We start from the raw sequence: 24,410 nt of genomic DNA on the forward strand, positions 1-24,410 counted from the left end.
CCAGGCCTCTCCCGGACCCGGGGATAGAGAGGGGGGCGGAGCACCCGCAGCCCGGGGCCCAGCCGCGGCCTGCGGGCAGAGAGGGGGGCGGAGCACCCGCAGCCCGGGGCCCAGGCCTCTCCCGGACCCGAGGATAGAGAGGGGGGCGGAGCACCCGCAGCCCGGGGCCCAGCCGCGGCCTGCGGGCAGAGAGGGGGGCGGAGCACCCGCAGCCCGGGGCCCAGGCCTCTCCCGGACCCGGGGATAGAGAGGGGGGCGGAGCACCCGCATCCCGGGGCCCAGGCCTCTCCCGGACCCGGGGATAGAGAGGGGGGCGGAGCACCCGCAGCCCGGGGCCCGGACCCAGCCACGGCCTGCGGGCAGAGAGGGGGGCGGAGCACCCGCAGCCCGGGACCCAGCCTTCCTCGAGTGACTGTGACCGCTGCCTCTCAGGGAGTGATTCAGGGTCATAGAACTTTATTGGCAGGACAATCTCGCGCGCGCGGACACTGACGCCACTTCCGTCCGCTCAGTCTGAAGTTTGAATTCCGCACATCCCTGTCATCTCGCGGGACTTACTGACTTCGGGCAGTTCAAACTCGGCAGAGCCACGGATAAGACGCGCCGTTTTCCTGCGCACCGGAGGAGATTATCGTGCCGGGGAGGTGAGGGTGGAAGAGAGAGAGAGAGAGAGAGGTGGGAGGAGGTCCTGGAGCAGCAGCAGCAGCAGCCGCCGCAAGTATTGGGCCCGGCGCTGCTGATTTTCCGGTTTGCAAGCGGTGTGTGGGGCCCGCGCAGGGCCGGAGAGCGCATGCGTGCCAGCGCAGGGCGCGCGCCCCTGTTCTGTCTTTAACTGCCGGCGGGGAAGTAACGCCCGGTGGGAGTGGGGCGCGCGCGGACCGTATGGGCCTGGCCGAGCCCCTCCCCAAACCTATGCAGCGGGGAGGGGATGCACCACTCCCCCCCCCCCCCCTTCATGCTAAGGGGCGTTTTCCCCGGCCGCTAAATCCCGGAGGCGTTTTCCAAAGCCAGGAAACGTGGAGAGCAAAGGTTAACATGCAGGTCCCCCTTCGGGTTAATCAGGGCAGCCCGCCCGCCACATTCAAAGCGTCCCGGTAAAGTACTGCAGACGGCGGCTTAAAAAGCGCTGCTGCTTTCAGCCTGAAGCCTGCGGGCGTTGCGCAGTGCAGGGCCCGCTTTCTTTTATTCCTTGCAGTTTCCTGCAGTCGGGATTCGGGGAGCTTCAGGCGCCTGCCTTTGCTGTGTGAGATGCTGGTAACCGTGCCTGGTATTTAAAGTCTGAAAGTGTGTTACTTGGGAAAGCAGCAGAGGTGCCCGGTTCCCGGACTGCAGCGCTTGTCTTCACTTTATGTTGGGAAGAGCCGCGTTTATCTGCCGCTGCCCCGCAGTCCGGATTACAGGGCGGCAGCACCGGCTGAGAGCTGCTCGCAGGCTCTGCCGGTTCCAGGGCATAGGCCACACTAGGGGCTGCTGAATGTGCCGGGGGGGCTGGAGGGAGAGTAGGTAGAGGAGGATAGGATGTGGGAAAGAGAGGGGAACTTGATGCGAGGGGGGTTGAAAGAAAGGGAAGGTGGTGGTCAGAGCAGGGGTTGAGGAAGGGATGGTGATACTAGGGGAGAAGGTGATGATGCCTGGGGGTGGGGAGGGAAGAAAAAATGAGGGTGGTCTACCATGATTAAGTGAACCCTTTGCTGGATGTGCCACAAGACCAAAAAAGTTGGGAATTACTGATGTAATGAGCCCAAATGCTCCCATTTTGCACTGGTTTCAATAGTATCAGGATGGCCCAGGAATAATGGATTACAGTAGCCTACTAAGGATGTAAAAATAATTCTAAACTCCTCCTTAAGAGAGAAATTCACTGTTCCTCCTAAAAAGTCAGCAACAAAGAACACATGACTATATTTTACACCTGCCTTGTATAGATCTCTATAAAGCAGCGCTCAGACCTGTTAATGGGGCAGTCTGTTCACAAACCAGCATGCTAGATGCCCTATTACAAGTGCTTGCTTCTTACCTACAGTTCTCCAAATACTAACCTCTTTTTTTTTACCAGCTATATTTATTTTTATCTAGATGACTGGATCCAATGAATTTAAATTAAACCAGCCTCCAGAGGATGGAATCTCAGCAGTCAAGTTCAGCCCCAATACTTCTCAGTTTTTGCTGGTTTCCTCTTGGGACACCTCTGTTCGTCTGTATGATGTCCCCACTAACTCCATGCGGCTGAAGTACCAGCATGCAGGCCCAGTATTGGACTGTGCGTTTTATGTAAGTGCCATATAGTAATTAGACACATAGCTTAAGATTTTTCTTGCAGTGCTGCAGAATTATCAAACGGTTTTATTAGAAACATGACAGCTGAAAAACACCTTAGTCTGTCTAGTCTACTCATCAACACCAACTGTCCAGCTGTACAAGCATTACTGCTCCCTCAGAGGTCCCCTGTGCTTGTCACATGCTTTCTTGTCTTTAGTACTGTTCATATGAACTGTATGTTAAAGAGAGCATTGAGTCAAACAGGATAAAAGTTCTGCAGGAAACAATGCAATGTTGAATCTTTATGGGTACAAATTCCAGGTGAAAATGGGAATAAAATAATAGTGGGGGTGTATTACCATCCACTTGGCCAGAATGAACTGACAGACAAAAAATGCTAAAATTAGGGAAGCTAACAAAACCAGCAGTACAGTAATGGGTGGTTTCACTTACCCCAGTACTGACTGGGTGAATGTTACATCAGGACTTGCTAGAGAGGTAAAGTTCCTGGATGTAATAAATGACTGCTTCATAGAGTAGCTGGTACAACAACCAACAAGAGGGGAAACTATTTTAGACCTTGCTGTTAGAGGAACACAGGATTTGGGGCGAGAGGTAAGTGTCGTAGCCACTTGGCAATAGTGATCACAGCATTATCACATTTGATTTAATTGAGAGCACGAAAAAGAAATTACTGCAATAGCATTTAACTTTCCAAAAGATGACTCTGGTAAAATGAGGAAAATGGTTAGGAAAACACTGAAAAGAAGGAACTGCAAAGGTTAGGTGTTTAGCTCAGGCATGGATGTTTAAAAATAGCATCTTGGAAGCCCAGAGCAGATGTTTTCCATGCATTAGAAAAGGTGGAAAGAAGGCTAAATGACTACCAGCATGGTTAAAAGGTGAGGAGTGTGAGGCTATAAAATCTAAACATCTTTCAAGAAATGGAAAAAGGATATGAATGAAGGAAACAGCATAAGCACTGGCAGATCAGATGCAAAGCATTGATAAGGAAGGCAAAGAGTTTATAAAAAAAAAAAAAAAAAAAAAAAAAGCTTATGGAAGCAAAAACTCAGCATACAGATAGGTGAATCCAAAAGCAATGGATTATGCACCTCTACCAGCAGATGGAGATGGAGCAAAGCTGACATCACTATATATATATATATATATATATATATATATATATATATATATATATATATACAGCGCCTATACAGTAAAATGGATTGCGCTTCATGGATGCGCGTTGGACGCAGCTTGCATTTGCATGCCATTTAAATACAGTATCGAGCGGTAGGTGATCTGAACTGTGCGTGCGGCAAACGCGGGTGCGCCGGGCACTAACGCACCTCTTTCTACCGCACCTTACTGTATCGGCCCGTCAATGAGCTAGCAAACAAGCGCAGGCTAAATGCCTGGATGGCGTGATGTCACTCGAGGGGGACGTCCCCGAGGTTCCTACCATGACGTGGGTGACGCACGCGCGTGCACCCTAGGAGGCCCTTAGGAGAAACATGGCATGAGGCTTTGCCATAGCCGTTCCAGGGACGCCGGAGAGAGCGGCTTGCAGATGCAGCGGTAGCCATCTTCCCAAGGCTAGCGGGGAGAGCTGAGAAAAAGGTGAGGCACAAAGGTTGAAGCAATCTGAGACTGGACGCAACAGTGGCTCTCTCTTGACCACCTGTCGAGGGGCATGCCATTGGAGACTCCCCAGTGGATTGTCGTGACGATGGATGCCAGCCTCTCCAGCTGGGGAGCAGTTTGTCATTCTCAATCGACGCAGGGCTCTTGGTCTCCGATCCAATCCAAATGGCACATCAATCGTCTGGAGGCCCAGGCAGTTCGACCATCGCAAAGTGGTGAGTCCTCTCCGACAATGCCACTACGGTAGCTTACATCAATTGCCTGGTAGCCCTGGAGACCAGCCAATTCGCTTGGACGGAGCGCCATTTGGACCACCTGGCAGCTTCCCACATTGCAGGAAAAGAGAATGTTCAAGCAGACTTCCTCAGTCGTCAGCATCTCGACCCCAGAGAGTGGGAGTTGACAGACGAGGCGATGGATCTAGTCCGCAGGTGGGGGGTCCCCCACTTGGACTTGATGGCCACCCTGAAGAATGCGAAGGCTCCTCGATTCTTCAGCCGTAGGAGAGAACACTGCTCGGAGGGCGTGGATGCTCCTTTACGTATTCCCTCCTTGGCCTCTGCTGGGAAAAATTCTCAGAAGGATAGAACTTCACCACGGGCTGGTCATTCTCATAGCGCCGGAATGGCCTCTGAGACCGTGGTTTGCGGACCTTGTGAATCTTGCATCAGACGGTCCTCTTCGTCTCGCTCACCTCCACAACCTCCTACGACAAGGTCCGGTATTTTTAGATGAGGCAGATCGCTTTTGTCTTGTGGCCTGGTTTTTGAGCAGCAGCTGCTGAGGAAGAGGGGGCTACAAGGAGGAAGTGATTTTCATGCTGTTACGGGCCCGTAAAACTTTGACATCTTTCTTATGTTCGGGTTTGGAGCATTTTTGGGGTATTGATGTGCAGGGTCCCAGTCTCTCTGGTTCTTTCCTTCCTTCAGAACAGACTCTCTAAAGGGTTGTCTTTCAACTCCTTGCGGGTTCTGGAATTTGTTGCCAGAGGATGTGGTTAGTGCAGTTAGTATAGCTGTGTTTAAAAAAGGATTGGATAAGTTCTTGGAGGAGAAGTCCATTACCTGCTATTAATTAAGTTGACTTAGGTAATAACCACCGCTATTACTAGCAACGGTAACATGAAATAGACTTAGTTTTTGGGTACTTGCCAGGTTCTTATGGCCTGGATTGGCCACTGTTGGAAACAGGATGCTGGGCTTGATGGAAACTTGTTCTGACCCGATATGGCATGTTCTTATGTTCAGGTTTCGGCGCTCTGCTCCCTCTTGGGCAGGCTGGACGGTTAATCGGTGGCTGCCCATCCGGATGTCTGATTTCTTAAGGGGCTTAACATTTGAATCCGCCGGTCACAGCTACTTGCCAGTCTTGGAATCTTAACCTGGTCTTACGGGTTCTCTGTGTGGCACCTTTTGAATCTCTCCGTCGGGCCACGCTCAAGGACCTCACGCTTAAGACTGTGTTCCTCGTGGCTATTTGCTCAGCCAGGAGGGTTTCTGAGCTGCAGGCTTTTTTTCCTGCCGGGAGCCCTTCCTGCAATTCTCTGATTCGGGCGTTTCTCTAAAGACTGTCCCTTCTCTGCCAAAGGTATTTTTCTCCTTTCATGTCAATCAATCGGTGGAGCTCCCTGCCTTCTCTACGGAGGATATTGCTGGCACGTCGGGTGCTGATCTCAGACGCTTGGATGTTAAGCATGTTCTCTCGGTACTTGCAGGTTACTAATGATTTCAGAGTCTCCAATCTTTGTTTTATGGAGTGGTCCTCATAAAGGTCAGAAGGCCTCTAAAGCCACCGTGCTTGCTGGCTAAAGGAGGTGATCGCATCGGCATATCTTTGTCGGGGCCGGCCAGTTCTGGAGGGACTAAAAGCCCATTCTCTTCGTTCGCAGGCTACGTCTTGGGCAGAGAGCCAGTTGGTTTCTCCTCAGGAAATTTGCGGAGCAGCTACCTGGAAATCCATGCATACTTTTTGCTCTGCATTATTGTCTTGACGTTCAGGTGCCAGTTTTTGGTTCCTTTGGCAGACATGTGCTCCGAGTGGGACTGTGTCTCAGTCCCACCCTACTTAGAGAAGCTTTGGTACATCCCACTGTCTGGACTGATCTGGGAACATACAGGGAAAGGAAAATTGGTTCTTACCTGCTAATTTTCGTTCCTGTAGTACCACGGATCAGTCCAGACTCCCTCCCGTATTTCTTTGGTCAGTCTGCTCGTAGTTTTTTTCCTTTTCAGCTCTGGAGAATGCCTTCTTCCTTGCAGAATTTTGATGTAACATGATGATTTGGCATCGGATGTATCTAACACATAGACAAGAGCTGATTTTTCTTGTACTGTTCCATGTTCTCATATTTTATTTAAAAGTTTTATATACTGCACAATGGGTAGGAACTCTCCGTCTAGGCTGTTTACATAATCACACATACATAATTAAGCAATACATAAATACAAACAAATTAAAATTTTTGGGATAGACAATTATATTGACAAACATAATGATAAACTGTAGTATAAATTGTATGCACGGGTGAAAAGGTGAGTTTTTAATAGTTTCTTAAATTCTGTACGGTTAGCTGTCAGTCGGATATGTTCTGGGAGTGAGTTCCACAGTATTGGGCCGGCTACAGAGAATGCTCGCTTACGAGTCAAAGCTAAACTGACGGATTTTATTGATGGTACTTCTAAAATGCATTTGTCAAGGGAACGGAGTTGTCTAGTCGGTCTGTAGATTCTTAATAATGAACATAGCCAGATAGAGTTAGTATTGTAGAGTAGGTTGTGTATTGTAGACAAAATTTTATACATTATACGATATGAAATTGGAAGCCAGTGCAGGTGTTGTAAAATAGGGGTGATGTGGTCTCTCCGGGATACATTACATAACATTCCTGCAGTTGCGTTTTGTATTAACTGTAGAGGTTGTATAGTGGATTGAGGTAAGCCAAGGTACAGTGAATTACAATAGTCTCGTGAGGATAGGATTGGAGCCTGGGTGATTATTCGGAAGAAGTGGTTTCAGCTTTTTTAACATGTAAATTTTGTAGAAAGATGTTTTTACAATTTTGGATATGTGGTCAGTCAGAATCTATTACTATACCCAGGTTTTTTGCATGAGGTTTTATGTGAATGGTTTGATTCTGGAAAGTGAAAGTTGCTGGGTTGAGTCAGGTACAGTTGATAAGTAAATTAATTCTGGTTTGTTGTGTTTAATTTCAACCTGTTGTGGGAAAGCCATGTTTTTATTGTTGATAGATATAGATGTAATAGGGACAAGGTTTTAGTTCAGGAATCTGTAAAAGGTATGGTAAACTGTATATCATCTGCGTAAATTTTAAAGTTCAGGTCTAATCCAGCAAGGAGACGGCAAAGGGGTAGTAAATAGAGCTGGTTTTGTTACTTGCTTGATCTTATTCTGGTTGGATTTGCGTTTGTTTTTTCTGCTTTGATAACGCTTATACTGAGGGGTGCAGGGTGAGCACTGTCCTTATATGGGATGCCCTTTCAGTTTTTCTCTGGCTCCATCTGCTGGACAGGAGGCGCAACCCACTGTCTGGACTGATCCGTGGTACTACAGGAACAAAAATTAGCAGGTAAGAACCAATTTTCCTATGTGTTAGTGAATGTGGGAGTTGGGAAGATGCTTATGGGACAAATGTGGTTGGATTTTTTGCCTTTCCAATTTTAGCTTGAGGTGGTTTATAAAAATTTTCAGATACAAGTTCCTGCCTCAGAGCATATAGTCTAAATAGGTTTGAGGCAACTAGAATTCCCTTATGTACCTGGATCAGTCCAGACGCCTGGGTTCATTTCCCCCTGCCAGCAGGTGGAGATAGAGGAAAAAGCTTCGCTGACACCGTATATAAGCAACAGTGCCCCCTGCAGTTGCTCAGTATTTCTCTGCCTCCAGCAGGTGGCAGAGGGTGTGAATCCTGCAGTTTGATAATTTTTTCAGCTAATTTTTTTTCTTTTGAGCCTTCCGGGGGTTTACTTAAATTTTTTTTTTTTTTTTTTAGAATCTTTGAACTGCCCTGTCTGGCTGAGGCGGCCGAGCTGGGGTTTGGGGCCCTTCTATGTGCTTGGTCTGTGTGCCTGTGAGGTGTAAATCTGGTTGTCCAGAATCCCTCCCTTCACGAGGCCACTGAGGCAGCTGCAGGCTTCTTTACTCTGTTACATCTTTTGCCTATATTTCAGGGCAGATTATTTTTTTTGTTTCAGTAAAGCTAATTTAAAAAAAAAAAAGTGTTTTGCACCGGAGCACAGCTCTACAGGCGGGTGGCTTCTTCCCCTTAGGAGCTTTTTCGGGGGCTCTGGTAGTTTTTTGGGGGATCCTTGCGACTGTTTCACGGTGAGTATAATTTTTTAGTTTGGGGAAAGTGGTTAATTTCTCTTATGGCTCTTGGCAGGGCATGCGGCTCAGATATGGTCCATCTTAATAGGTCGGGGCTTTGTGCAGACTGTGCCGACGGTGGGGAAGGCTGTTCTATTACTCCTTCTGCCGCTAAGCAGTGACGGGTTTTGGTAGCATTATGGCCTGCTGCGACTGTTTCTTCTACATTTTTACCTCATATGGTCAGTGCGGGAGTGGCGGCCATCTTGGATTTTGCCACCGTAGTTTTCACATTGCCGGGGAGGAGGGTCCTCCATGTTTTGTCTCCAGTCCGTTCCGGGTTGGGGAATGGGCAGGGAGGACTAGAAGGGGAGGAAAATCGGCAGCTCAGAGTTTTTCAGCCAGATGATGCTGGTTTTGGTGCAGGGAGGCTGTTTTCCATAGACGTTTTGTTATTGCATGATGCCTATTTGGTCAGACAAAAGGTGGCTTGGGAACCTCCACAGCCGCAGACTTCGCCAGTCCAGCCCATTGAGGGACCCTCGGGGGGGGGGGGGGGGGGGGCAGGAGGTCTGCGATGCCCTGTAGTACGGTTTCCTCAGTGCAGGGTTTGATTTTTTGGCCCGCTGGGTGATGCGGATGGGGCTGTTGAAACAGAACGGTAACGTAGCTCCTGCAGGTTCTGGTTTGGGGTCTGGCCAAGGCCACTGATAGCTCCGGTTATTCCAGCTACCAAGGATGTGGGTCAAGGGGATGACCCTGTCTCTTCTGTTCAGAGGCGGAGGATTCTAAGGTGCTCCACCTTCTTTAAAAGGGAAGAGTTTGAAGTTTTGCTTCCCTTAGCTTTCCATGTCCTGGGGGTAAAGATGCTTCAGGAGGACCAGGATTTGGAGTTGAAGATCCAGTCCTAGATGGCATGTGGGGCTCTCAGACTTCCTTCCCATACCACAAGTTGGTTAGGAAATTAGTGGAAGCGGAGTGGGGGACTCCTGATTCCGGTTTGAAGGTTGGCAGAGCCATGGGAAAGCTTTGAAATTTTTTTCTCTCCCGAAGATAGACACAATTGTTTCAGCTGTGACTAAGCAAACCACGGTTCTGGTGATTTGTTCGGTTGCGTTAAAAGATGTAGAGGATCATAAGATGAAATTGCATCTTAAACAGATTTTTGAGGTGGCGTCCCTGGGGTTGCGTGCAGAGGTTTGTTCCAGTTTTTTTGCAGCGTGCTTGTCTTCGATGGGTACAGTAGCTTCAAAGTAACTTGTCACAGTCTAGTGCAGACATAGCTGAGCGGGTGGCTTATGGTGCAGATGCCCTTTATGATTTGGTGCGTACCTCTTCCAGGGTGATGGCATCGGCAGTGGCCGCCCAGAGGTTGCTCTGGCTCTGCAGTTGGGCAGCGGATGTTTCCTCTAACGTGCAGCTGGCATACTTGCCTTTTAAGGGTAAGTTCTTGTTTGGCGAGGACCTCGAGCAGTTGATGCAGTCTCTTGGAGAGGACAAAGTCCTCAGGTTACCCGAGGATAAGGCTAAGATTTTTTTCAGGCAAGGTCTCGTTTTCGGTCCGACAGAAGATTGTGCCCTACACGGGGTATGCCAGGGCCGCAGAGACAATATTTTTCACGTGGTCAGGCATGGGGACAATCTTTTCGTGGAGCCAGAAGATCCTTCAGGGGATCTGCTGGTGGCTCCTCGGCAGGAGTCAAGTCTGCCCAATGATGCCAGGCTGGTCCCACTCGGTTGTTCCTGCTGTAGGTCATCGCTTACAACAGTTTTACGACAGTGGGCCAAGATCACTCAGGGCCAGTGGGTTCTCAGCGTGGTGAGAAATGGCTACATTTTAGAATTTACTCATCCCGTGCGAGAGCTTTTTCTAATTTCCCCATGTGGCTATCCGGAGAAACGGTCAGCAGTTCGTGACTCTAGACCCGTTATGTCGTTTAGGAGTGGTGATATGGTTCCCCAGTTGGAGCTCCGTCAGGGGAGATACTCCATTTATTTTCTGGTCCCCAAAAAGGAGGGCTCATTTCGACCGATACTCGATTTAAAGAAAGTCAATGCAAAGCTCAAGGTGCCACACTTCAGGATGGAGACCCTCAGATCAGTCATAGCGGCTGTGCACAAAGAAAGTTCCTGGCTTCCTTGGATATCATGGAGGCTTATCTACATGTTCCCATCCATCAGGACTCTCCGTGTCTTCTCCGCTTCATGATATTGGGACATTTTCAGTTTCAGGTCCTTCCATTTGGTCTCTCCACAGCATCGTGGACTTTCACCAAGGTGATGGTGGTGGCGGCGGCAGCTTTCCTTCGAAAGTAGGGTATTCTGGTACACCCATATTTGGACGATTGGTTAATCAGAGCCAAGTCGGAGATTCTGTGCCGCAAATCTGTTCATCGTGTTCTCGAAGTTCTTCAGTCTCTAGGTTGGGTAGTAAATCACACCAAGAGTCAACTGTCACCAACACAAACTTTGGAATATTTAGGGGCTCGGTTCGACACTCTGATAGGCAGGGTTTTTCTCTCCCAAGATAGTCCTGAAACTTAATGCCCAGATCTGGTTTTTGCAGTTATAAGTGCCCAAGGTCTGGGACTACTTACAGTTTCTCGATTCGATGGCCTCTATGCTGGACTTGGTTCCATGGGTGTTTTCCCATACAAGACCCCTACAGACAGCATTGTTGTCCCGCTGGAAGCCAGTGTCTAAGGAATATCATATCTGATTTTCTCTCTCGGGTTTGGCGAGAGTCTGTCGTGGTGGCTTCAGACTTCCAATCTCATTCGGGGAGTGGATCTCATGGTTCCGAATTGGATAGTGATCACTACTGATGCTAGTCTCTCTGGATGGGGAGCAGTTTCAGCCTCATTCAGGCCAAGGATCCTGGTCCATGAGAGAATCTGCGTGGTCTATAGACCATCTGGAGGCCAGGGCGGTTCACTTGGCATTGAAGGAGGTTGTTCCGCTACTACGGAATTTTCCGGTTCGAGTTCTCTCGTACAACGCGACAATGGCGTGTATAAATCGACAGGGTGGAACCAAGAGCCAGGCTGTGGCTCTGGAGGCGCAGAGGTTGGTGCTCTGGGTGGAGTGACATCTGGAGCTATTAGTGGCATCTCCATAGCAGGAATAGAAAATGTTTAGGCGGACTTTTTGAGTTGGACGCACTTGGATCCAGGCGAATGGGAATTGTCAGCCATGCAGTTATTAGAGATCATTGGGGAGTGCTGCATGTGGACCTAATGGCGACATCTTAGAATGCCAAGACATTCTGGTTCTTCAGTCACCGAAGGCAGTATGGGCCCGAAGGGGTCAACACTCTGGTTCTACCATGGCCTCAGGGGGTTCTTTTGTATGTGTTTCCTCCTTGACCGCTGGTGGGCAAGGTTCTTCACATCGAAAAGCATTGCGGCGAAGTGATTCTGATGGCTCTGGAGTCGTGGTTTGTGGATCTAGTCAACCTGGTGGTGGATGCCCGCTTCGTTTCGGCCACCTAACACGCCTTCTTCAACAGGGTCCCATATTTTTCGACCAGGCTGCTCGCTTTTGTCTAGCAGCATGGCTTTTGAGAGGAGGCGTTTGAAAAGTAAAGGTTACCCGGACTCTTTTGTTACCACGTTGTTAGTCTAGAAGGAAATCTACTAACCTGTCTTATGTTCAGGTATGGAAGGTTTTTGAGTCCCGGTGTAACAGTCAGGGGAGTTCGCCCACTTAAGACCTTAATTCCTGAAATGTTATCTTTTTTTTTTTTGCAGGATGGCTTCGCCAAGGGATTATCTCTCAGTTCTCTTAAGGTGCAGGTAGCTGCTCTGGGCTCTCTGTGGCAAGATTGGCTCCTCCAGTTCCACTCATCTGGATGTGGTTCATTTTCTTAGGGGGACGTTGAATCTTCATTCTCCAGTTCGGAAATCTTGTCTGTCCTGGAATCTTAATCTCGTTCTTAGATCTGTGTGTAGCTCCTTTCGAGCCGCTCCGAAGGGCTACGCTGAAGAATTTGACGCTTAAGATAATTTTTCTGGTGGCCATTTGTTTGGCTAGGATTTCTGAGTTATAGACTTTATCTTGTCGAGATCCTTTCCTTCAAATTTCGGAATCCAGAGTTTCCTTACGGGACAGTATCTTCCTTTTTTTTTTTTTTTTTTTTTTTTACCAAAGGTGGTTTCAGCATTTCATGTCCATCAGTGTGTGGAGCTTCCGGCCTTTCCTGCCTTATTGCCGTCTGATCCTCAGGGGAGGGAGCTCAGACCTTTAGATGTATGGAGAGCCTTATTGCGTTACCTCGAGGTTATGAATGGCTTTAGGTCTGATCGCCTCTTTGTGTTGTGGAGTGGTTCGAGTAAAGGTTCCAAGGCTTCTAAAGCCTCTTTTGCACGATGGTTGAAGGAGGCTATTTCTTCCATGTATATCACAGGGGGTTGTCTAGTTCCGGAGGGGTTGCGTTCTCATTCCACATGTTCGCAAGTGGCCTCAAGGGCAGAATAACTTGTTTTCTCCACAAGAAATTTGCAGGGTGGCGACTTGGAAATCACTGCATACGCTCGCAAGGCACTATCGCTTAGATGTGGGGGCTCCGGCAACCCCTTCCTTTGGCGAGAGTGTTCTGTAAGCGGGACTCTCCAGGTTCCACCCTGACTAGGGAGCTTTGGTACATCCCAGGAGTCTGGACTGATCCGGGTACATACAGGGAAAGGAAAACTGGTTCTTACCTGCTTATTTTCATTCCTGTAATACCACGGATCAGTCTAGAGCCCGCCCAGTCAGAGAAGGGGGAGAGTTGTCCACTCAGCTGTAAGATTGTTCTCTGTTGCATTCCATGCTCTTGTTGACTATAGTTTAATGGCTCGATGTTTGTTTTTTTTTGTGGGGTGTGTGTGGTTTTTTTTGTTTTTTGCTGTTATTTGCTTTGATATAAATATATTGAGGAACTGCAGTTTGGCACTGTTGCTTAGATATGGTGTCAAAGAAGCTTTTTCTCTGTCTCCATCTGCTGGTAGGGGGAAATGAACCCAGAAGTCTGGACTGATCTGTAGTACTATAGGAATGAAAATTAACAGGTAAGAACCAATTTTCCTATGCTTTCCTAGTGATTTTGGTCAAATCATTTTAAGTGGGACAAGCAAGATTTGAATCTGCTGGGAAAATGGAATTTTAGATGTGTAACTTCCTGGTTTGGAGATCTTATGCACATGAATGGTCTGCACGTGTAAATGAAATAGGACGCAGATGCTGGTATATAAAATGTTCTGCAGTACCTTATTGTAAAGAATGCCTAAGAAGGAAATTTAAAAACAAGATGGAGAAAGAGAGAGAAAAAAAATTAGCAGTTTTAAAATGAAAATGTTTGACTGAAAGGTTTGCACTTAGTGTTGAGGGATGGAAAATTATATGCAAATAGGCACAACTTTCTTTAGAATGTCAGATGACTGTCAGGAGCCTTGTGTATGTAAATAACGTTTGCCTGACCTCTACCATACACACAGCTGTACCAAATCATCTCATTCTTTATCAGTACTGAGACCCTCATGCCCTTCTGCTATTTTCATTCCTGTTTCTAAACATGTAATGCAGAACTGTTGGTCTCAATTTACAGGACCCAACCCATGCATGGAGTGGGGGATTAGATCTTCAATTGAAGATGCATGATCTGAACACAGATGCAGGTAATTTTGCTGGAACTAATTGTTTTGCTTTATACATGCACACCTGTTTCCCAATACTGGCAAAGTGGTAGGGTGGGTGGCCAACTCAGTCCTTGAGAGCCACAAACAGGGCAGGTTTTCAGGATATCCACAATGAATATGCATGAGATACATTTGCATGCAATGTTATCTCATTCCAATCCCCATATTAGTGGGGATTGGAATGTTTGTCCGGACCATCTGTGGACAGGCTTCACTCTCTAGGTCTGGTACTGGCTCATCTGTTTTCACTGTGGCATGGCATGAAAAGTAGATTGGACTATTTCATGTGTACGCCAGATTTGGTGTCTCAGGTTCATAATTATGAAATCCTTGTCAAGTACTATTTCTGACCACCACCCCATTAGACTTCTGCTCTCTTGTTACTAGGCCAAGGACTTTTTCATGGAGGCTTTATAGCTCATTTTCAGGGCATAAGGAATTCTTCAAATTAAGGAGGCGGTCATAGACTGTGCCTGTAACCCAGAAGGTGACTAGACACCAGTGTTACGCTGGGAGGGCTTTTGAGGGGGAAGATAATTAGCTATACTACTTCTCTTCAGAGAGTGTAAGAGAGGCTGATACCTTTATGATTAAAACTGGAACTTTGAAATTGTTGGAGGCAGCTAGGAGAGAGCTTCAGTTACTGGAAGTGGGCAAAATAGGAAAGGTCTTAAAGTATACTAGATTGAAGTTTTACCAGCACGGCAATAAGGCAGGGGCCTTTCTTGCTAGGGCAGTGAGGAAGAGGGTGGGCAGGTCTCGTATTTCCGTATCAGGAATCAGTCTAGGGCATGCACATATGACATTGAGGAGATTTGAAAGTTCCTTTATCCACTTCTTAACTGATCTCTGTATAGACTTTCACTGTCACCAAAGCAGATTGAGGAATTCCTAGGGAGGTTAAACTTGCCTCAGCTCCAATTGGATCAGGCTACTCAGTTATTGGCTCCTATTTCCTTGATGGAAATTCAAGCTGCTGTCAAGGTGCTACCAGGTGGTAAATACCCAGGCCCAGGTGGGTACTGTATTAACTTTTTCAAAAAATACCTGTCTGCAGTAGTGCAGTTTGGGTGTCCTATCTTCAACTCTGGACTCCTGGGGTCTTCCCTAAGAGATGGCAGATGTCGTCAACATTTCTCTTATTCACAAAGCACGGATAGGCCCCCTTGGAGTGTGGATTCTACCACCCCCATATCTCTCCTTAAACCCTGATAGAAAAATACTAGCTAAGGTTTTACAGATGAGATTTGAGCTTATCTTGCCCAGCCTGGTCCATTATGACAAGTCTGGATTTGTCAAGGGGAGGTTGGCTATTGTAAATGCAAGGAAACTGTTCAATGTATTCCACTTCACCAAGCAAAATATAGTAACATAGCAATGATGGTAAAAAATGACCAAATGGCCTATCCAGCTTGCCCAGAAAGTTTCCCATGGTAGTAATTACTTCTCTGTGCAGGTTACCCCCAGGCTTTATGTTAAGGGTAGTAATATTTACTGTCCAATTCATAACAATTTGTAGTAACATTTTTACAATTCAGACAATGCTGCTTGAATGTGCTTTGTTTTTGGAGTTTGCTGTAGAAGTGACCTTTGCTTTATTTTAGTATCCTGGACCATAAAAATCAGGGCCCAGTATAAAAAAATTGGTTTGTACCTGCTAATTTTTGTTCCTGTAGCACCACGGGTTAGTCCAGACTCCTGGGTTTTGCCTCCCTTCCAGCAGATGGAGACAGAGAAAGTTTCGCAGGCACTACCTCTTAAGCCACCTGCATCTGTTTTAATCTGTACCCAAGCAGAAAATATTTAACAAATCAAATGTTTAACCAATTAACTACACTATATCCCCTGGAATGATCAGGGACAAGGAAAAATGTACTACTCAAATTAAATCCTTTTGAAAGACCCAGTGGGAAACCTGTGCCATTCTTCAGAAATAAGCAAGAAACAGTAAAGACAGATTGAGTGGAATCTCTAGAATCTCTTCACCACTGGGCGGGTCTCGACTGATCTGTTGTACTACAGGAACGAACATTAGCAGTTAAGAGCCACTTATCCTTTCCCTGAATCTGGATCAGTCCCGACTCCTGGGATGTACCAAAGCTTCCCTAAGAGGGGTGGGATAGAGTCCTGCTCGGAGAACCCTCTCTCCAAAATTTGTCATCCAGGACCTGGACGTCCAACCAGTAATGTCTGGCGAAGGTATGTAAAGATTTCCAAGTAGCCGCCCTGCAAATCTCTTCTGGCGACACGAGTTGACATTTAGCCGAGGAGGCAGCGTGGAACGAGTAGAATGAGCTCTTAACCCCCCTGGAACAGGACGACCGAGACAGATATGTGGTAGCAATAGTTCCTTTCCTAGTGTATAGCAGATGGACTCAGGACCAATGGGTATAGTGTACTCCTGATAGCAGTTGGAGACGGATCAGATTTCAGTCTGTCAGCCCTAGCACATATATCCCTGCAGGAAGTGCAGCTCTTCAGTATTTTCTGTCTTGATGGCAGTTAGGGACTATGCACGCTCTCACAGCGTTAGAGAAAAAATTTAACGGAGAAAACCCAAAATAAGAAAACCTACCTAAACAGCGAGCCCCGCTCTCGTGCGGTGACACACTTGGGTCCCTCCCCCAGTTGAGAATTCCTGAGGTGATTCCGTGGTTCCTCGGAGGTAAGCCTCTGTCCGGCTGCCGATCCTCGGCAGGGACCTAGCCCCCGATCTCGGGCACGGCTGAGAGGCAGCGGGTGCAATGGTACTACAGGAACGAAAATTATCAGGTAAGAACTAATTTTCCTTTCCCTGTACGTACCAGGATCAGTCCAAGCTGCCCTAAATGGGGTGGGATCCGGGGAGTCCCGCCCTCAGCACACTACTTCCGAAAGAGTCTACGTCTGGAGCGCGAACGTTCAAACGATAATGTTTGGCAAAAGTGTGCAAAGATTTCCAAGTTGCTGCTCTACAAACTTCCTGAGGTGAAACACAATGACTCTCTGCCCAAGAAGCCGCCTGAGAGCGTATGAAATACGCCTTTAGACCATCCGGAACTGGGCGTCTGTTACAAATATATGCCGAAGCAATGGCTTCCTTCAACCACCGTGCAATGGTTGCTTTTGAAGCCTGGCAGCCCTTCTTAGGTCCACTCCATAGAACAAAAAGGTGGTCCGAAAGACGAAAAACATTAGTGATTTCTAAGTAACGTAAGAGCACTCGGCGGACATCTAGCCTTTTTAAGTCTCGTGATTGAGGGGAAGATTTACCCAAATCTGGAAAGGCTGGTAATTCAACATAGAAACATAGAAATGACGGCAGAAGAAGACCAAATGGCCCATCTAGTCTGCCCAGCAAGCTTCACACATATTTTCTCTCATACTTATCTGTTTCTCTTAGCTCTTGGTTCTATTTCCCTTCCATCCCCACCTTTAATGTAGAGAGCAGTGATGGAGCTGCATCCAAGTGAAATATCTAGCTTGATTAGTTTGGGGTAGTAGCCGCCGCAATAAGCAAGCTGCACCCATGCTTATTTGTTTTACCCAGACTATGTTATTAGCCCTTATTGGTTGTTTTTCTTCTCCCCTGCCTTTTCATCTCAATCAACAGATTGAGATGAAAAGAGGAAACCACTTTGGGTAAAAAGGACGGTACTGTGCATATTGATATACCTGTATCTGAAATTCTCAAGAAAGGCTCACGGCAAGACAACACCTGAATCTCTGAAATGCGTCTAGCAGAACAGATTGATACGAGAAAACACTGCCTTGAGCGTTAAATCTTTCAAAGTGATTCGCTTAAGAGGTTCAAAAGGAGGAGCACAAAGACTACGAAGATTCAGATTCCACGATGGACAGAGAGCCCGAAATGGTGGTTTTAAATGTTTGGCTCCTTTGAGAAAACGGACAACATCTGGATGCCTAGCGACAGACATACCATTTTCCTTACCTCGTAAACTGCCTATTGCAGCAACTTGGACGCGGAGCGAATTATAAGCCAGACCCTTTTTTAAACAGTCTTGTAAGAAAGCCAAAATGTCCACTTCTGTAGCTTTGCGCAGAGACAAACCGGACTTATTACACCAAGTATTAAATACCTTCCATACTCTAACATAGGTAAGAGAAGTAGATTTTCTCGAACTAAGCATGGTGGTGATGACTGAGTCTGGATAGCCTCTCTTTAATTGCCTCCTTTTATAAGCCAGACCGCTAGACAAAAGTGAACTGCCTGGTCGAAATATACTGGACCCTGTCGAAGGAGGTTGCGAATGTGACCTAAGCGGACAGGACCGTCGACTGCTAAATTGATGAGATCCGCATACCATGGTCTGCGAGGCCATTCCGGAGCTATGAGAATCACCGGACCTTCGTGAGATTCTAAGCATCTGACTACTTTCCCTATTAGTGGCCATGGTGGAAATACATAGAGAAGGATGTCGTTTGGCCAAGGGAGAACCAGGGCATCCACCCCTTCCGCTCCTTGCTCTCTCCTTCAACTGTAGAATCGAGCCGCTTTCGCATTGACTCGGGTAGCCATCAGATCTAGCCTGGGTGTCCCCCCCCACCTTCGGGTGAGTATGCTCATTGCCTCCCAGGAAAGTTCCCATTCTCCGGGATCTAGATACTGGCGACTTAGAAAGTCCGCCTAAACATTGTCTACGCCTGCTATGTGTGATGCCGCTAAATGGTGTAGATGAGATTCTTCCCAGGCCATTAGCATGTCTGCTTCTATGGCTACGGAGTGACTTTTCGTGCCGCCTTGTCTGTTGATGTATGCTACCGTCGTGGCATTGTCAGAGAGAACCCTCACCGACTGATGTTGAATTAGTGGTAGAAATCTGCGGAGTGCTAGTCGTACTGCTCTGGTTTCCAAACGATTGATGGACCACTTGGCTTGCAAAGCCGTCCACTGACCTTGTCGATTGCGACTGGCATACAGCTCCCCAACCGAAAAGGCTGGCATCCATTGTCACTAATATCCACTGAGGAGGCTCCAGGTCCATCCCCTCCTGCAGATGACGTGGTACTAACCACCAATTTAGACTGGACCGAGCTGGCTCCAGAAGTGGTAGAGGAAGATGAAAATCCTCTGACTTGGGGTCCCACCTGGAAAGCAACGCCCTTTGCAAAGGTCTTAGATGTGCAAAAGCCCAGGGGACCATATCCAGAGTAGATGCCATAGAACCAAGAACCTGTAAATAATCCCATACCGTGGGTAAATTTAGATCCAATAGGCGATGAACTTGTGACATCAATTTGAGCATCCGGTCCTGTGGAAGAAAAACCGTTCCCACAGCTGTATCGAATCAATCCCCCAGAAACTAAGACTTGTGTCGGGATTAGATGACTTTTCTTGAAGTTGACTACCCAACCAAGGATATGAAGAAGATGCAGAACCTTCTGGATTGCTAGTCTGCAAAGAGTTTGACTTCGCTCTGATGAGCCAATCGTCGAGATAGGGATGAACTAAAATCCCTTCCCGTCTGAGTGATGCTGCAACTACCACCATCACCTTGGTAAATACTCGAGGCGCAGTTGCTAGACCGAAAGGGAGGGCTCGAAACTGATAGTGTTCACCCAACACCATGAAACGGAGATATCTCTGGTGAGACTCCTGAATAGGGATATGAAGATAAGCTTCGGACAGGTCTAAAGAGGCCAAAAATTCGTTCTTGTGGACGGCCTTCAAGTCCAAGATTGGACGATATGTTCCTTCCTTTTTGGGAGCAATGAAATAAATGGAATAACGACCGGTCTGATATTGGGACTGAGGGACCGGAACAATAGCTTCTAGATCCAGCAAACGTTGTAAGGTTTGACGTACAAGTTGCTGTTTTAGAAGAGAACCGCTTGGAGATCCTAGGAAAAGATCCTGTAACGGGCGAGCAAAATCCAAAGCGTAACCTTGTTTTACAATATTGAGGACCCAATGGACTGAGGTAATTTTGACCCATTCCTTGTGAAAACGAGATGTCCTCCTATCTCTGGCAGCAAGGAATGGGCCAACGCACCTTCATTGCAGAGATTTGGAGGATAGAAAAGGTTGGGAGCTGCTAGTACAGAGAGGCCATCTCCCATGAAAGGAATGGGCCCCATACCTGTGCCCTGGAAGGCTGTTGTTCTGTAGAAAAAAATGGAGTCCTACCAGTTCGGAATCGTCTCTGGCCTCGAAAACGTCCTCTAAAGGTACTGAATGAACGATAGGAACGAGGTTTATCCTCTGGTAATTTATATACTTTATTTTCTCCCAAATCCTTAATGAGCTGCTCCAACTCTTTCCCAAAGAGCAAGGATCCTTTAAAAGGAAAAGAACCCAAGCGAGATTTGGAAGTTGCATCAGCTGCCCAATGGCGGAGCCAAAGAAGTCTTCTCGCCGAAACTGCAGAAGCCATTGTACGAGAAGTACGTAATAGGTCATATAACGCATCAGCCGTATATGCCACCGCCGATTCCAAACGATTGGCTTGCTCAAGTTCTGCCGATGGTAAGTCCTGAGAAGTAACTAACTGTTGGACCCACCGAAGGGTGGCCCTCTGCATTAGACTACTGCACACCGCCGCCCGTACCCCTAAGGGCGGATACCTCAAAGATACGTTTAAGAAGAACCTCAAGTTTTCTATCCTGAAAGTCCTTTAGAGCCGTGCCTCCAGTGACTGGAATTGTGGTGTGTTTAGCAATGGCAGAAACTGCAGAGTCAACTTGAGGGACCTTCAGCAAGTCCAAAAATTCTTGTGGGAGTGGATAGAGTTTATCCATAGCTCTAGTAACCTTAAGACCAGCTTCTGGAACATCCCATTCTCGAGTAAGTAATTGAAAAAGCTTTGGATGAAAAGGGAAAGATTTAGGCGGGGCTCTAAGCCCTGCAAGAACAGGATTCCCCCCGGGAGTGGAATCCGTCACTGGTTGTGGCGCTGGAATTGCCAGCTCCTCTAGGACAAAAGGAATACGAGGATCTAACTCCTCTTTGTGAAACAATCTCAGAACTTGGGGATCATCCCCCTCCACCAGAGCTGATTCCATAACTCCCTCATCCACAGCTGATTCCATAACTCCCTCATCCACAGCGTCACCAGAGGCCACGAGCGAGGCTGTGAAGGTATTTGCCCTCTTCCCCTCGCAGCTGGAGGGAAGCGCCTAGACAAGGTAAGGTAGAAATCGTTTAAAGTCTCCGGTCTCCGAAGCTCGAGGAGTCGCACAGTTTGCCGACCGGGACCAGTGCCACCAGGTTGATCCGCCCTAGCAGGGCTCGGCCCCGGTTAGAACCAAGGGCTCTCCCATGTGGGGACCCGCCGAGGTGGTCGCCATATTGCCCACATGGTCACGGTCGCCATTTTGGCCCTGTTCGCCGCCCTGGCCCGCCGTCGCGAGTCGTGCGCACAACTTTCATTGTGTGCACAAGTTACACGTGCAACTCGCGCGTACTCAGCCAGGCGCATAACTATGACATTTGCGCACACCAGTGCGCACATCCGTCCACACGCACATATTCGCACAAGATATTTCCGTGTCTGTACCTATGGCACCACCAGAAAAGGAGCTCAAGGTTCAGGGCCTCAGCATGTCACATCAGAGCCGCACAACACGAAGAGGCAGATGCCCTGTGTATCCAGTGCAAGGAGGCCCTGGGGGATCAAGTCAAGGGCCAGCCCCATATGGGCCTGAGTTCTAGTTCCTCAATAAGCACCCTGGACCTAGCAAATCCCAGTGGGACCCCCTCAAACGGGGCCCCCCAAGGACACAGTGCCTCTTAGCTTGGACCCAGGAGATCAAAACTGAGGAACCAGTTACAAATCCAGCTGAGCAAACCTAGTCCCACAGCATGGGATTACCTGCAAGTCCTCTGTCTGATGGCATCCACACTGGAGGTAGTGCCATGGGCGTGAGCTCACATAAGACCCCTTCAGCGGTCACTTCTATCGCGATGGAACCCACTGTCTCAGAACTACGCCATACGTCTACCACTCCTGGGCAGAGTTCGGACCCAGCTACGATGGTGGCTGCAGGCCAGCCACCTGAGCCAGGGAACAAGACTATCTTCACCATCCTGGACCCTGCTCACCACAGACGCCAGCCTACGAGGATGGGGAGCACACTGCGAGGAGCTAACCGGCCAAGGGCAGTGGAACGCAGAAGAGTTGGGATAGAACATCAACTGCCTAGAAGCGCAGGCGGTCAGACTAGCCTGCCTATGGTTCGTTCACAGACTCCGAGACAAAGCGGTCAGAGTAATGTCAGACAACGCCACAACAGTGGCCAACATCAACCGTCAGGGGGGAACCAGAAGCCAACAGGTGTCTCTGGAAATAGATCCCCTAATGTCGTGGGCAGAAGTAAATCTTCAGGAGATCTCAGCCGTCCACATCGCCGGGAATGACAACATCACGGTGGACTACCTCAGCAGACAAAGTCTAGACCCAGGAGAATGGAAGCTGTCGACCGCAACATTCCAAATGATAGTGAACTGGTGGGGAACACCAGACATGGACCTTCTGGCAAACCGGTCCAACGCCCAAGTACCCAGGTACTTCAGCCACAGGCGGGAACCTCAGTCCCAGGGGATCGATGCCCTGGTACAGACCTGGCCACGGGATTCTATTATGTCTTGCCGCCGTGGTGGGAAGGCATATAATAGATACAGCTACACAGGGGCTAGTACTTCTGATGGCCCCGGACTGGCCAAGACCCTGGTACACAGACATGAGAAGACTACTGGCAGGGACCCCCCTGCCGCTGCCTCCACACAGAGACCTGCTCCAACAAGGGCCGATCCTCCATAAGGATCCAGCTCGATTCTCTCTTACGGCCTGGCCATTGAGAGGGCTCGCCTGAGAGAGCGGATACTCGGGGGGGCTGTAATCGACACCCTACTCCGAGCACGCAAGTTCTCCACATCTTTAACATACATAAGGATTTGGAGAGTATTCGAAACCTGGTGCGAAGACCACGACATCATACCACGCTCAGTCAAAGTTCCCGCGATCTTGGAATTCCTACAGAATGGGCTACAAAAGGGATTGTCCCTCAACTCCAAGGTACAGGTGGCCGGATTGTAATGCTAAGGCACCAAGAGCGACAGCATAGCCTCTCATCCGGATGTTTCACGCTTCCTGAAAGGAGTCAAACACATCCGCCCATCCCTAAAGTGGCCGGTACTGTTACCGTCAGAAAAGAGGCCCCCCCCGCATCCTCCACCAAGTTGTCTGGGGCCTCTTTTCTGATGGTAGCTACCTCTTTGGAACCTCAACCTGGTCCTAGATTTTCTAGCAGGAGCCTCCTTCAGGCCTCTCCGCAGACTGTCCGACTATTGACTTTGAAGACAGCATTCCTGCTGGCAGTTTGTTCAGCCCGCCGCATTTCAGAACTACAAGCACTGTCCTGCCGCGAGCCGTTCCTCAGGCTCACCCCGGGAACCATCCAGCTACGCACTGTCCCTTCGTTCCTTCCCAAAGTGGTATCACGCTTCCAACTCAACCAAACCATCTCGCTACCATCGCCGGATGAGTTTAAGAATTTGGAAGAAGCTCGAAGTCTACGCCACCTATCCAGATACCTGGAAATGTCGGAACCTGTACGAAAAACGGACCACCTATTCGTCCTTCACAGTGGGAAGAGACAAAGGGAAGCGGCCTCGCGGGCAACCATAGCCCGCTGGATCAAAGAAGTTATCAAGGCAGCCTGCGTAGAAGCAGGCGAGCCGCCGCCTCTACAAGTCAAGGTCCATTCCACTAGAGCCCAGGCAGTGTCCTGGGCAGAAACCAGAATGTCATCCATCGAGATTTGCAGGACGGCGACATTGTCCTCCATCCACACCTTCTCCAGGTTCTACTGCCTGGATGTACAGGCTCAGGAGGACACTGCATTTGCAAGGGCAGTACTAAGTGGGTCACGGGCAGCCTCCCACCCGGTTCGGGAGTAGCTTTTATACATTCCATTGGGCCTGAGTCCATCTGCTACATGCTAGGAAATGGAGAAATTACTTATCTGATAATTTTGTTTTCCTTAGTGTAGACAGATGGTCTCAGCATCCCACCCTTGGCTGCTGTCATGGAATTTCGAATGATTCAAGGGTAATCCATGCTTCCTTCGCTTAGGACACCCATCCTGCCGGGTGTCCGCTTTCCGGTTGAGGGCACTGGCGGTCTCCAGCTATAGCCAATTCAACCAGATCAAGTTATAAAGTTTAACCAAGTTATGAAGTTATTGTTAATCAAATTAGTCAGTCACACATATATCCACAATGCTTTTTGAGGAGAATACTGAAGAGTTGCACTTCCTGCAGGGGTATATGTACTAGGGCTGACGTCAGATTGAAATCTGATCAGTCTCCAACTGCTATCAGGAGTACACTATACCCATTGGTCCTGAGTCCATCTGTCTACACTAAGGAAAACAATTATCAGGTAAGTAATTTCTCCATTAAGCCAACGTGCAATCATGGCGTCTGACGCCTTCTGGCCCTTTTGTACCTCTCCACAGCACAAATAATCTGACAGCCTGAAACTATTGATGACCTCCAGATACCTG

The 24,410-nt window shown here is 48.3% G+C and overlaps 1 protein-coding gene across 6 annotated transcripts in view; it reads left to right on the forward strand.

The window, feature by feature from the left end:
* The first annotated feature begins 487 nt into the window (after window positions 1-487).
* Window positions 488-24,410, forward strand: part of BUB3 (BUB3 mitotic checkpoint protein) — a 63,062-nt gene continuing 39,139 nt past the window's right edge. Inside the window, exons 1-3 of one of the 6 annotated variants that reach the window (XM_029610600.1) lie at window positions 488-644; window positions 2,057-2,271; window positions 13,814-13,883. In XM_029610600.1, the coding sequence (XP_029466460.1) occupies window positions 2,077-2,271; window positions 13,814-13,883 (265 nt within the window). In that variant the 5' untranslated portion in view covers window positions 488-644; window positions 2,057-2,076. Of the gene's footprint in view, window positions 676-820; window positions 1,095-1,131; window positions 1,255-2,056; window positions 2,272-13,813; window positions 13,884-24,410 lie in introns of those variants that run through there. The other 5 variants (XM_029610601.1, XM_029610596.1, XM_029610597.1 and 2 more) reach the window with 5 other exon arrangements.

The sequence above is a fragment of the Rhinatrema bivittatum genome, chromosome 7 (assembly GCF_901001135.1).
Source record: "Rhinatrema bivittatum chromosome 7, aRhiBiv1.1, whole genome shotgun sequence".
Classification (NCBI taxonomy): Eukaryota; Metazoa; Chordata; class Amphibia; order Gymnophiona; family Rhinatrematidae; genus Rhinatrema; species Rhinatrema bivittatum.